Below are 14,543 nucleotides of genomic sequence, written 5' to 3'. Positions count from 1 at the left end.
GCCATTCAGCCCTTCGAGCCTGCTCTGCCATTCAATGAGATCATGGCTGATCTTCTGCCTCAACTCCATTCACTGGTCCTATCGCCATATCCCTTGATGCCCTTACTAGTCAGAAATCTATCGACTTCTGTTTTAAATATACCCAATGACTGAGCCTCCACAGCCCTCTAGGGTAGAGAATTCCAAAGATTCACCACCCTGTGAAGAAATTTCTTCTCATCTCAGTCCTGAATGGCCTACCCTTTATCCTGAAGCTGTGACCCCTGATTCTAGACTCCCCAGCCAAGGAAACATTCTCCCAGCATCCACCCTATCAAGCCCTGTAATAATTTTGTATGCTTCAAAGAGATCCCCTTTCATTCTTCTGAATTCAAGAGAATACAGGCCTAGTTTACTCAATCTCTTCTCATGCGCCATCCCAGGAATCAATCTCGTGAACCTTTGTTGCACTCCCTCTATGGCAAGTATATCCTTCCTTAGGTAAGGAGACCAAAATTGTACACAGTACTCCAGGTGTGGTCTCACCAAGGCCCTATATAATTGGAGTAAGACTTCTTTACTCCTATACTCAAATCCTCTTGTAATGAAGGCCAGCATACCATTTGCCTTCCTAATGGCTTGCTGCACCTGCACATTTACTTTCAGTGACTCATGTACAAGGACACCCAGGTCCCTTTGAGCATTTGCATTCCCCAATCTTTCACCATTTAGGAAAACATCTGCCATGTTCTTGCCCACTCACTGAGCCTGTCGAGATCCCCTTGAAGCCTCTTCACAACTGACACTGCCACCTAGCTTTGTATCATTAGCAAATTTGGAAATGTTACATTTAGTCCCCTCATCCAAATCATTGATATAGATTGTGAATAGCTGGGGCCCAAGCACCGATCCTTGTGGTACCCCACTAGTCACAGCCTGCCATCCTGAAAAAGACCCGTTTATCCCTACTCTCTGTTTTCTGTCTGTTAACCAATTCTCAATCCATGCTAGTATATTGCCCCCAATTCCATGTGCCCTAATTTTGTTCACCAACCTCTTGTGTGGGACCTTATCGAAGGCATTCTGAAAATCCAAATACACCACATCTACCAGTTCCCCTTTGTCTACTCCACTAGTTACACCCTCAAAGAACTCCAATAGGTTTGTTAACAGGATTTCCCTTTCATAAATCCATGTTGACTCTGCCCAACCTTACTATTAGTTTCTAAGTGCCCAGTTATTGCATCCTTTATAATAGATTCCAGCATTTTCCCAACTAATGATGTGAGGCTAACAGGCCTGTAGTTCCCCATTTTCTCTCTCCCTCCTTTCTTAAATAGCGGGGTTACATTTGCTATCCTCCAATCTGCAGGAACCGTTCCAGAATCTATAGAATTTTGGAAGATGACAACCAATGCATCCACTATCCCAATGGCCACCTCTTTCAAAACCCTAGGATGCAGGTCATCCGGTCCTTGGGATTTATTGACTTTTAGTCCCATTAATTTTGCTAGTACTGTTTTTTTACTAATAATAATTTCTTTAAGTTCCTCATTCTCGTATTTCTGGGAGGTTTTTTGTGTCTTCCTCCGTGAAGACAGAAACAAAGTATTTATTTAATTTCTCTGCCATTTCCTCATTCCCCATTGTAAATTCTCCCGTCTCTGACTGTAAAGGACCTACATTTACCTTTGCCAGTCTTTTCCTTTTCACATACCTATAGAAGCTTTTACTATCCGTTTTTATATTTTTCACTAGTTTGTGCTCATATTCCATTTTCCCTTTCTTTATCAATTTCTTGGTCTCCCTTTGCTGATTTCTAAAAAGATCCCAATCCTCAGGCTGACCGCTTTTTCTGGCAACTTTATAAGCTTCCTCTTTTGACTTAATAGCAGCTTTAATTTCTTTTGTTAGCCATGGTTGGATCACTTTTCCTTTTTGGGTTTTTATGCGCTAGAGGAATATATGTTTGTTGCAAATTATGCATTATTTCCTTGAATGTTAGTCATTGTATGTCCACTTTCATACCTTTTAGTGTAGTCTCCCAATCTACCATGGCAAACTTGTCCCTCATACCCTTGTAGTTTCCTCTGTTTAGATTGAAGACCTTAGTTTCAGATTGGACTACATCACTCTCAGACTTAATGTAAAATTCAATCATATTATGGTCACTTGTCCCTAAAGGCCCCTTTACCACAAGATTATTGATTAGCCCTTTCTCATTACACAGTACCAGATCCAGAATAGCCTGTTCCCTGGTTGGTTCCTCCACATACTGATCCAGGAAACCATCTCGCATGCATTCCAAGAATTCGTCCTCCGCACCATTAGTGGTAATTTGATTTGCCCAGTCAATATGTAGATCAAAGTCCCCCATGATTACCGTATTGCCCTTGTACATGCCCTTCTACTTTCTTCATTGATACTGTGCCCTACATTATCATTACTGTTTGGTGGCCTATACACAACTCCCACCAATGTTTTCCGCCCTTTGCTGTTTCTTAGCTCCACCCAAACTGATTCCAGTTCTACATCACGATCTGCCGAGCCAAGATCTTTTATCTCTACCGTACCGATCTCATCCCCTTATTAACAGCGCTACGCCACCAATCCAGCCTCGTCACTCATTACTAGATCTAAAACAGTCTTCTCCCTGGTTGGTTCCACAAAGTATTGTTCCAAGAAACCATCCTGTATACACTCTTAAGAACTCTTCCTCAAGTCTACCTTTTCATATTGATTGGACAAAGCAAATTGGCAGAGTAAAATCTCCCATGATTATAACCATACCTTTCTTACAAGCCTCTATTATTTCTTGATTTATTCTCTGTCCCACAGTGTGGCTGCTGTTTGGGGTCCTGTCGACCACTCCCACCAGTGACTTTTTACCCTTATTATTTCTTATCTCCACCCAAACTGATTCTATGTCTTGCTCTTCTGAGCCAATATCATTTCTCACTACTGCACTGATCTCATCCCTTATTAACAGAGCTACCCCACCTCCTTTTCCTTTCTGCCTATCCTTACGAAATGGCAAATACCCCTGAATATTAAGTTCCCAGCCTTGGTCACCTTGCAACCACGTCTCTGTAATGGCTATCAGATCATACCCATTTATTTCTATTTGTGCCGTCAACTCATCTATCTTGTTACGAATGCTGCGTGCATTCAGATATAGAGCTTTTAATTTTGTCTTTTTACCATTTTTCCCTACTTTGACCCCTCTTTCTGATGCACTCTTGTGTATACGTTCTGTCCCTTCCTGTCACACTGGTTATCATTACCCTGCACTTTTGACTTTTTTAATTTCCGCTCCGTGTATCCCTCCCCGCCCCCCCCCCCCCCCCCCACTATTTAGTTTAAAGCCCTATCTACAGCCCTAGTTGTTCGATTCGCCAGGACACTGGTCCCAGCCTAGTTCAAATGAAGCCCGTCTCGACAGAACAGCTCCCAGTACTGATGCCAGTGCCCCAGGAATCGAAACCCATTTCTCTCACCAATCTTTGAGCCACTCGTTCATCTCTCTGATCTTATTTACCCTATGACAATTTGCACGTGACTCAGGTAGTAATCCAGAGATTATTACCTTTGTGGTTCTGCTTTTTAATTTAGTCCCTAGTTGCTCATACTCCCTCAGCAGAACCTCTTTCTTTGTCCTACCTACATCGTTGGTACCAACATGGACCATGACAACTAGATCTTTCCCCTCCCATTCTAGGTTCCTCTTCAGCCCAGAGGAGATGTCCTTAACCCTGGCACCGGGCAGCCAACACCGCCTTTGGGACTCATGCTCTTGGCTGCAGAGAATAGTGTCTATCCCCCTAACTATTCTGTCCTCTACCACAACCAGATTTCTTTTTGCTCCCCACACTTGAATGACTCCCTGTACCATAGTGCTGTGGTCAGTTTGCTCATTCTCCCTGCAGTCCCTGCTCTCGTCCACACAGGGAGTAAGAACCTCGTAACTGTTGGACAAGAGCAAGGTCTGAGGCTCCTCCACCACTACCTCCTGGTTCCCCATACCTGCCTCGCTCGTAGTCTCACCCACTTGTCCCTGACCACAGACCAAATTTGAATTAATTAATCTAAGGGGTGTGACTGCCTCCTGGAACACAGCGTCCAGGTAACTCTCCCCCTCCCTGATGTGTCGCACTGTTTGAAGCTCGGACTCCAGCTCATCAACACGGAGCCGAAGTTCTGCGAGCAACCAACACTTACTGCAAATGTGGTCACCGTGGACCTCACTGGTGTCCACCAGCTCCCACATGTTGCAGCAGTAACACATCCCCTGCCCTGCCATCACTAATATATTTAATTAATTAAGTGTTTAAGTTTTGAACGTTTAGTTTTTAATCCCGGCTCTTAATTTAAACCAATGTCCAAGAAAAGAGAGAAATACTGACCAACCAATCACTTCCCTGCTTTCCTGTGACGTCACTCCTTGTTTTTGTTGTCGGTCCGCTGCCTCTGCTTTCGGGCCTTCCTCTGCCGCGTTGTTTATTTGCTCCACCTCCACTCTCACTCCTGCTCAGGTCCGCTGCCTCTACTCTCGGGCCTTCCTCTGCCGCGTTGTTTATTTGCTCCACCTCCACTCTCACTCCCGCTCAGGTCCGCTGCCTCTGCTCTCGGGCCTTCCTCTGCCGCGTTGTTTATTTGCTCCACCTCCACTCTCACTCCCGCTCAGGTCCGCTGCCTCTGCTCTCGGGCCTTCCTCTGCCGCGCTGTTTATTTGCTCCACCTCCGCTCTCGCTCAGGTCCGCTGCCTCTGCCTTTTCCGTGATGTCACCTTTTATTTTTCTCCGAATGCGGTTGGGGGGTTACTGAGTCGAACACCCGCTGGTTCTCTGTCCCCACTCGTGCAGATTTTTAACTCCTCTCCTGGAGGCTGACAAAGGTAGAAAACGAAGAAAGGAGCACCTCCCCCCCCTCCTCACCGAACTCCCTTACTCACCAAACTCGCAGGTTTACACTCAGTTCCAAGTTCTAGCCTTCATTATTTATACTACTGAGATTTATGAGTCAGCTCTCTGGCAGTTGCAGATCCAGACCAGTTCATGTGAGCACATTCTGCTAATTCTGCCTGCTATTATCTTTACCAAAAGCCACTCATGTTGCATCTTACCAAATGCTTTTTGAATAAAGCACATGAACTGCATTCCCTATCCTGCTGTCATGTTTCAGGAAATTCTATGAGGTGGGTCTAGCCTCACCTGCCTTTAGAAATCTCCATAACCAACCTGTTAACTCGTTCCTTCAAGTGTTTAGTAATTTCATCCCATGTTACAGACTGCAGTAGCTTAATGAGAACTGACATAAGATTCACCTAGCATCAATGTAGGGTGCACACGCACACACATACGCGTACACACACACACGCGCACACACACGCACTTACACATTTGAGTGTGATCCTGTCCTCTCACAATGTCCACAGACACACTGTTCAGCGGGGGTCTGTGCACAAACCCTGCCAAAGCCATGGGTACTGAGGTCGATTGTAGGTGAGGTCAGCTGATAGCACTGAACCCCGGCCCTACGTCACATGGTACGTTCACCCACTGAGCCCAGGCTTGTGATTGGTTTCATGTCTAGTGGTTACTTTCAGTGATTTAAAGACAACTTGTGATTGGCTCTTTTCCCACTGACAGATTGGCTGGTTTCCTTCAACTTATGTTGATGAGGAAGGAATGCTGTGATTGGTCGATGTGACAGCACCCACTCTGCCAGAAACCATGAATTTTGCACATCTGATATCCAGGACCCGAAGAGACTCCAGGCTACTCGAGGGCTGATGCCAAGCGGCTTTTCAGCAATCTTACAGCTTTGTGCTGATGACTCTTTCAGTAATTTTCGGATTGATTAACATGAGAATCCCTCTGTTGTACATAAATTCCTTTTTCAGAACAACCATTCCGAATTGGAAGTAATTTTCAGTAGTGTGTGCAGGGGTGTGTGTGTGTGTGCGCATTGTGGGGGGAATGTGTGCACATGGTGTGTGCGCGCGTGTGTGTGTGTGTGTGTGTGTGCGCGCATTGTGGGGGGAATGTGTGCACATGGTGTGTGCGCGCGTGTGTGTGTGTGCGCATTGTGGGGGGAATGTGTGCACATGGTGTGTGCGTGGGGGTGTGTGTGTGAGAATCCTTTCTAAAAAATCATTTGTAATTATTTTATCAAATAGCAATACCACAATGTATGTGAATATTTTAAGGAATGTTTTTAGGCTGATGCCAGTGTATATATTTGGGTTCATTGTGGGTTAAATGGAATTATAGTTAAAATTATCACTGAATTTGTTTCGGAATGAATTGAAAATGTAATTTGCTACAGTTTTTTGCACTGGTTAACGTGCGGATTGCAGCTGGTTTGGAGAGAGACTGGGAGAATCTGATTACTGGCGTTCTGCTTGAAGGAAGGAAGCTGAACTTGGCTTTCCACTCAAGTCACCGCTCTTGCCCTGCCTGGTGTGGAGTATTGGGGCAGAGATGCCAATCAGACAGTGATTGTGACTTAGACTGTACACGTTTCACACAAGCAGCAAATAAAAGCAACCGTTTCTTTTCATTTTCTGAATGTTGCAATTGGGTAGTTTCAGCCCTTGTCATGAAGCTTCTCCTCTCGCTATCCTGCACTTCGAACTTTTAAACACGAGAGTTCCATGGGCAAAAATGAGGATTGTGTCGCAGTGTCAGTTTCTGTGCTCACCTGAAGGTGTTGACTCTCATAAGAACATAAGAAGTAGGAGCAGGAGTAGGCCATACGGCCCCTCGGGCCTGCTCCGCCATTCAATAGGATCATGGCTGATCTGAACCTAGACTCACGTCCACTTCCCCACTCTCTCCCCTTAACCCCTAATTCCCTTATCTGCTAGGAAACTGTCTATCTCCATTTTAAATTTATTTAATGTCGCAGCTTCCACAGCTCTCTGGGGTAGCAAATTCCATAGATTTACTACCCTCTGAGTGAAGAAGTTTCTCCTCATCTCAGTTTTGAAAGGGCAGCCCCTTATTCTAAGATTATGCCCCCTAGTTCTAATCTCACCCATCAGTGGAAACATCCTCCCCGCATCCACCCGATCAATCCCCCTCACAATCTTATATGTTTCGATAAGATCGCCTCTCGTTCTTCTGAACTCCAATGAGTAGAGGCCCAACCTACTCAACCTTTCCTCATACGTCACCCCCCTCATCTCCAGAATCAACCGAGTGAACCTTCTCTGAACCGCCTCGAGAGCAAGTATATCTTTTCTTAAATATGGAAACCAAAACTGCACGCAGTATTCCAGGTGTGGCCTCACCAATACCCTGTATAACTGCAGCAAGACTTTCCTGTTTTTATACTCCATCCCCCTTGCAATAAAAGCCAAGATTCCAATGGCCTTCCTGATCACCTGCTGCACCTGCATACTAACTTTTTGTGTTTCATGCACCAAGACCCCCAGATCCCTTTGTACTGTAGCACTTTGCAGTTTCTCTCCATTTAGATAATAACTTGCTCTTTGATTTTTTCTGCCAAAGTGCATAACCTCTCACTTTCCAACATTATATTGCATCTGCCAAATCTCTGCCCACTCACTTAGCCTGTCTATGTCCTTTTGCAGGTTTTTTTATGTCCTCCTCACTCATTGCTTTCCCTCCCATCTTTGTATCATCGGCAAACTTGGATATGTTGCACTCGGTCCCTTGCTCCAAATCGTTAATATAGATTGTAAAGAGTTGGGGTCCCAGCACTGACCCCTGCGGAACACCACTGGTTACTGATTGCCAGCCCGAGAACGAACCATTTATCCCAACTCTTTGTTTTCTGTTAGATAGCCAATCTTCCACCCATGCCAGTATATTACCCCCAATCCTGTGATTTCTTATCTTGATCAGTAATCTTTTGTGTGGAACCTTGTCAAATGCCTTTTGGAAGTCCAAATACACTACATCCACTGGTTCCCCTTCATCCACCCTGTATGTTACATCCTCAAAGAATTCAAGCAAATTTGTCAAACATGACTTCCCCTTCATAAAACCATGCTGACTCTGTCCTATTAAATTATGTTTATCTAAATGCTCTGTTACTGTTTCCTTAATAATGGACTCCAACGTTTTGCCAACCACAGATGTTAGGCTAACTGGTCTATAGTTTCCAGCTTTTTGTCTACTTCCCTTCTTAAATAAGGGTGTTACATTAGCAGTTTTCCAATCTGCCGGGACCTTTCCTGAGTCCAGGGAGTTCTGGAAAATAATCACCAATGCATCCACAATCCCTACCGCCCCTTCTCTCAAGACCCTAGGATGTAGGCCATCAGGTCCGGGGGATTTATCCGCCTTAAGTCCCATTATTTTACTGAGTACCATCTCCTTAGTGATTTTAATCATCTTTAGCTCCTCCCCCCCCATTGACCCCTGTTTGTCCAGTGTTGGGATATTTTTAGTGTCCTCTACTGTAAAGACTGATACAAAATATTTGTTCAGCGTCTTTGCCATCTCCATGTTCCCCACCACCAGTTTCCCGGTCCCATCCTCTAAGGGACCAACGTTCACTTTAGCCACCCTTTTTCTTTTTATATAGCTGTAGAAACTCTTGCTATCTGTTTTTATATTTTTTGCTAGTTTACTTTCATAATCTATCTTCCCTTTCTTAATTAATCTTTTAGTTATTGTTTGCTGGCTTTTAAATGCTTCCCAATCTTCTATCCTCCCACTAGATTTGGCTACTTTATATGCCCTTGTTTTCAGTCGGATACTATCCTTTATTACTTTATTAAGCCACGGATGGCTGTCTTTTCTTTTACTCCCCTTTTTCCTCGGTGGAATATATTTATCTTGAAAGATGTGAAATATCTCCTTGAATGTAGACCACGGCTCTTGTACCGTCTTACACTTTAATCTGTTTTCCCAGTCCACTTTAGTCAAATCTACTCTCATACCTTCATAGTCTCCTTTATTTAAGCTCAGTATGCTGGTTTGAGATCCAACTCTCTCACCCTCAAACTGAATTTGGAATTCAACCATATTATGGTCACTCATTCCAAGGGGATCCTTTACTAGGACATTTTTTATTATTCCTGTTTCATTACACAGGACCAGATCTAAGATTGCCTGCCCCCTGGTTGGTTCAGTTACATACTGCTCAAGGAACCCGTCCCTAATACACTCTATGAACTCTTCCTCAGTGCTGCCATGCCCAATTTGATTAGTCCAGTCAATATGAAAGTTAAAATCCCCCATGATTATAGCTGTTCCCTTATTACAAGCCCCAACTATTTCCAGATTTATACTCCGACCAACAGAGTTGCAACTGTTAGGAGGCCTATAGACTACGCCCACTGGTGACTTTTTCCCCTTATTATTCCTTATCTCCACCCAAACTCTTTCACTATCCTGATCCTTTGACCCAATATCATTTCTGACTATTGCAGTGATTCCATCCTTGATTAACATAGCAACCCCCACCTCCCTTTCCTTCCTGATTGTCAAATACCCTTGTATGTTTAGTTCCCAGTCATGATTATCTTGCAGCCATGTTTCCGTAATGGCCACCAGATCATACCCATGTGTAGTTATTTGTACCGTCAACTCGTCAATTTTGTTACGAATGCTGCATGCATTCAGATAAAGAACTTTGAAATATGTTTTCTGACAATTTATTCCTGCTTTTACCCCTTTTACTACTTTACCTTTATCATTATACATTCTGTCCCTTCCTGACACGCTCTGGTTTTTAATTCCCCCACTGCTACCTTGCTCTATTTCCTTCTCCGCTGTCATTTTTATTTTTCGCTCTCTTAAAACCTCCCCCCCACTAATTAGTTTAAAGCCCTCTCTACAGCCCTAGTTATTCGATTCGCCAGGATTCTAGTCCCAGCACTGGCCAAGTGAAGTCCGTCCCAACGGAACAGCTCTCGCCTGTCCCAGTACTGATGCCAGTGTCCCAAGAAGCAAAACCCATTTCTCCCACACCAGGCTTTGAGCCACGCATTTAACTCTCTAATTTTATTTACCCTAGCCAAATTTGCACGTGGCTCAGGTAGTAATCCAGAGATTATTACCCTTGTGGTTCTGCTTTTTAATTTGGCCCCTAGCTGCTCAAACTCCCTCAGCAGATCCTCCTTCCTTGTCCTATCTATGTCGTTGGTACCAACATGGACCACGACAACTGGATCCTCCCCCTCCCACTCCAAGTTTCTCTCCAGCCCAGAGGAGATGTCCTTAACCCTGGCACCGGGCAGGCAACACAGCCTTCGGGACTCTCGCTCTCGGTTGCAAAGAACTCTATCTATCCCCCTAACGATACTATCCCCTACCACTACAACATTTCTTTTATCTCCCCCCACTTGAATGGCCCCCCGCTCCACGGTGCTGTGGCCGGGTTGCTCATTCTCCCCGCAGTCCCCGTTCCCATCCTCACAGGGAGTAAGAGCCTCAAACCTGTTGGACAAGAGCAAGGGCTGCGGCTCCTCCAACACTACCTCCTGGATCCCCGTACCTGCCTCACTTCTAGTCACACCATCCTGACCCTGGCCACAGACTACATCTGAATTAATTAATCTAATTTAGTGTGTCTACCTCCTGATACACAGAGTCCAGGTAACTCTCCCCCTCCCTGATGTGTCTCAGTGTTTGAAGCTCGGACTCCAGCTCTTCAACACGGAGCCGGAATTCCTCGAGCAGCCAACACTTACTGCAAATATGATCACCGTGAGCATCAATGGTGTCCACCAGCTCCCACATATTGCAGCAGCAACACATCACCTGATCTCCCATTCTATGTAATTAATTAAATTTATTAATATTTTTAAATACCCTCTGTCCCGATTCTGGATGAAGAATATCGCACCGTAAAAACTATAAACCACAGAGTTTAAGCTTAAAAAGAGAGAAATACCAACCAATCACTTACCCGCTTTCTGGTGACGTCTCGTGAGGGGGGTTTGCTCTAAGTGCCCAGTCCTCGTGTGAAACTGAGACAGTGTCAGTAGGCTATTGGGCTGTGGGTGCATCTGTCCTGATCCTGTCCATCCCCTCATAATCCTGCGGTCCCCAGCAGGAGTCTCTGGACAGTGGCCAGAAGTGAGTGTCCTCACTGACTTGTCTGCTCCCTGGTCCAGGAGGTGCTGAGGCCAATTTTAACTCCCAATCTCCAATCCGTCAACGATTGGCACAGGTCGGGGTGGAAGGTCAGTACCACACACGGCGGGGCACTGAGCCATAGAGCAGTGTTGTCCAATAGAAATCGCTGACGAGCCACAGATGTAACTATGGCGACACCGTTTTCACCACATGCACTAATTTCAATAGAAAATGCCTACACACAATACAGGTAAATGTTACATCAAGTTACAGCACACAAACCACTCCATGTCGGTGTTTCTGCTCCACACCAGCCTCCTCCCACCCCTCTTCATCTCAGCATATCCTTCGATTCCTTTCTCCCTCATGTGTTTATCTGGCTTCCCTTTATCTGTATCTATTCCATTCGCCTCAACCACTCCCTGTGGTAGCGAGTTCCACATTCTCACCACTCTCTGGGTAAAGAAGTTTCTCCTGAATTCCCCATTGGATTTATTAGTGACTATCTTAAGTTTATGGCATCAAGTTTTAGACTTCCCCACAAGTGGAAACACTCTCTGTCTATCCTATCAAACCCTTTCGTAACTTTAAAGACCTCTATCAGGTCACCCCTCAGCCTTCTCTTTTCTAGAGAAAGAGCCTGTAAGGGGTTTTCTCCGATACTGGTCCCCCGTTACAGTTCTTGGACGTCAGGATTTGTAAGAACAAAATAGACACGGCCCAGGGTTTTGGCTCAACCTTTGATTGGTTTGTTTATTGAACACACACACAATTACTGCCCCAGTATAAATCCCTACGATTTATATCAGGCTAACAACCCCCTACGCAAGGGTCATGGGTTTTTATATTTCATAGTCCAATTTTTACCGTTTGGGGGGGGGGGGGGGGGGGGGGGGCGTGAAACGGATCCTACAAGCCCCAACCTGTTCAGCTTTGTACTAAACGCACTTTTTAACAAATATCTACCGCCATTCAGTAATCACGGGAGTAAAACACTCACTCATCAAAACACCCACTGCTGTTCATTACTAATTTACCAACTAACACACAATAAGGCTAAAGTTCACATATGCACCGTGCGAGTATCACAAGACCAACGACCGAGACGGTGTCATTTTTTATTTACTAATCAGTAAGGCAATTAGCCACATCTGGATTCTCAATTAGCCACATGTATTGGACAACACTGGATGAGCGGAGTAATTTAGTTTAATGTAGAATTGGTTGGAGACCAATATCCCGCCCACCCCATCGATGTAGGCGATGCTGGCAAGGCCACATTTATTGCCTATCCTTAATTGCTCTGAGCACCTTCACCACACAGACTGCAGCGGTTCAAGAAGGCCCAACACAACCTCCAGGGCATCTAGGGATGGGCAATAAATGCTGGCCTTGCGAGCAACACACAAATCCTGAGAATTAATATTTAACAACTAGCTGGGGGTGGGGCTTTGCGCTGATACTTTACCAAGCCCCGCCCCCCCCCCCCCCAAGCATCAGGCTCCAATCAGATCTCAGCTGCTGGGACTTCGCCCACTCCAGCTGCTGGCTGACCGGAAGCAGGAAATAAACAGCTCAGACCCTCCCCACCCCCTCAAATCAAACCCCCTCCCCACCCCCTCAATCAAACCCCCTCAAATCAAAACCCCCTCCCCACCCCCACAATCAAACCCCCTCCACACCCCCTCAATCAAAACCCCCTCCCCACCCCCCTCAATCAAACCCCTCCCCACCCCCTCAAATCAAAACCCCTCCCCACCCCCTCAATCAAACCCCCTCCTCACCCCCTCAAATCAAAACCCCTCCCCACCCCCACAATCAAACCCCCTCCCCACCCCCTCAATCAAAACCCCCCTCCCCACCCCCTCAATCAAACCCCCTCCCCGCCCCCCTCAATCAAACCCCCTCCCCGCCCCCTCAATCAAACCCCCTCAATCAAACCCCCTCAAATCAAAACCCCCTCCCCACCCCCACAATCAAACCCCCTCCCCACCCCCTCAATCAAAACCCCCTCCCCACCCCATCAATCAAACCCCTCCCCAACCCCTCAATCAAACCCCATCCCCACCCCCTCAAATCAAACCCCCTCCCCACCCCCTCAAAGCCAACCCCCTCAAAGCCAACCCCCTCCCCACCCCCTCAAATCCAACCCCCTCAATCAAACCCTCTCCCCACCCCCTCAATCAAACCCTCTCCCCACCCCCTCAATCAAACCCTCTCCCCACCCCCTCAATCAAACCCCCTCCCGCGGGCTTTCTTCAGATGCCAGTGTCGGGAGCGGTGAGAGCAGAGTTTGTGAGTATTTAAACTCACTTTCGTGGGCTTTCTTTGCAGAGGCTTACCAATCTCACAGACCGGGTGGCGGCTTTCTGGAGCCACGTCACGATTCAAAAAGTGACGCGGGCAAGAGGAAGCAGCTGATTGGGTGAGTATGGCCAGGTGAGTATTTATACTACTCTATAGTTTGACAGTTAAGGTTCCTAGTTTATAAAGTTTAGAAGGTCTTGATTTTGAAGTTATAGTTTCTAAGGTCTCTGTTGTGTAGCGGGGAGTGTTAGGAAACAGGGCCCTTGAGTATATCATTTAATTGTAGTATAATTGGTGGTATTAATTTAATTTAAATTATTTAAAGGGAAAGTCATGGCAGCACAGCTCGGCCCCGTGGCATGTTCCTCCTGCACTATGTGGGAAATCAGGGACACTTCCTGTGTCCCTGATGACCATGTGTGCGGGAAGTGTATCCAGCTGCAGCTACTGGCAGACCGCATTGCGGCACTGGAGCTGCGAATGGATACATACTGGAGCATTCGCGATGCTGAGGACGTCGTGGATATCACGTTTAATCAGTTGGTCACACCGCAGGTAAAGGCTGCACAGGCAGGAAGGGAATGGGTGACCGCCAGGCAGAGTAGTAGGCGCAGGCAGGTAGTGTAAGGGGAATAGATAGGCATTTCTGCGGCCGCAAACGAGACTCCAGGGTGGTATGTTGCCTCCCTGGTGCAAGGGTCAAGGATGTCTCAGAGCGGCTGCAGGGCATTCTGGAGGGGGAGGGTGAACAGCCAGTTGTTGTGCATATAGGTACCAACAATATAGGTAGAAAACGGGATGAGGCCTTAAAAGCTGAATATAGGCAGTTAGGAGGTAAATTTAAAAATAGGACCTCAAAGGTAGTAATCTCAGGATTACTACCAGTGCCACGTGCTAGTCAGAGTAGAAATTGAAGGATATTTCGGATGAATACGTGGCTAGAAGAATGGTGCAAGGGGGAGGGATTCTAATTTCTGGGACATTGGAACCGGTTCTGGGGGAGGTGGGACCAGTACAAACTGGACGGTTTGCACTTGGGCAGGACCAGGACCGATGTCCTAGTGGGAGTGTTTGCTAGTGCTGTTGGGGCGGGTTTAAACTAAAATGGCAGGGGATTGGGAACCTGTGCAGGGAGACAGAGGAAAGGGAAGCAAGGATAGAAGCAAAAGACAGGAAGGAGAAAAGCAAAAGTGGAAGGCA

At 46.2% G+C, this 14,543-nt stretch overlaps 1 protein-coding gene across 6 annotated transcripts in view; it reads left to right on the top strand.

Annotated features, from left to right (window-relative positions):
* Positions 1-6,540, top strand: part of vav2 (vav guanine nucleotide exchange factor 2) — a 271,817-nt gene extending 265,277 nt beyond the window's left edge. For all 6 annotated transcript variants that reach the window (XM_085965171.1, XM_085965168.1, XM_085965170.1 and 3 more), the window contains one exon: positions 5,628-6,540. In XM_085965171.1, coding sequence (XP_085821297.1) covers positions 5,628-5,675 — 48 coding nt within the window. In that variant the 3' untranslated portion in view covers positions 5,676-6,540. The remainder of the gene's footprint in view (positions 1-5,627) is intronic.
* Positions 6,541-14,543: the final 8,003 nt, after the last annotated feature.

Source organism: Somniosus microcephalus, chromosome 23, assembly GCF_052327205.1.
Source record: "Somniosus microcephalus isolate GS21.2 chromosome 23, FLI_Smic_1.0, whole genome shotgun sequence".
In the NCBI taxonomy this organism is placed as follows: Eukaryota; Metazoa; Chordata; class Chondrichthyes; order Squaliformes; family Somniosidae; genus Somniosus; species Somniosus microcephalus.
Note: the sequence above shows the minus strand (reverse complement) of the source record. Positions and strands in the feature narration are given on the sequence as shown.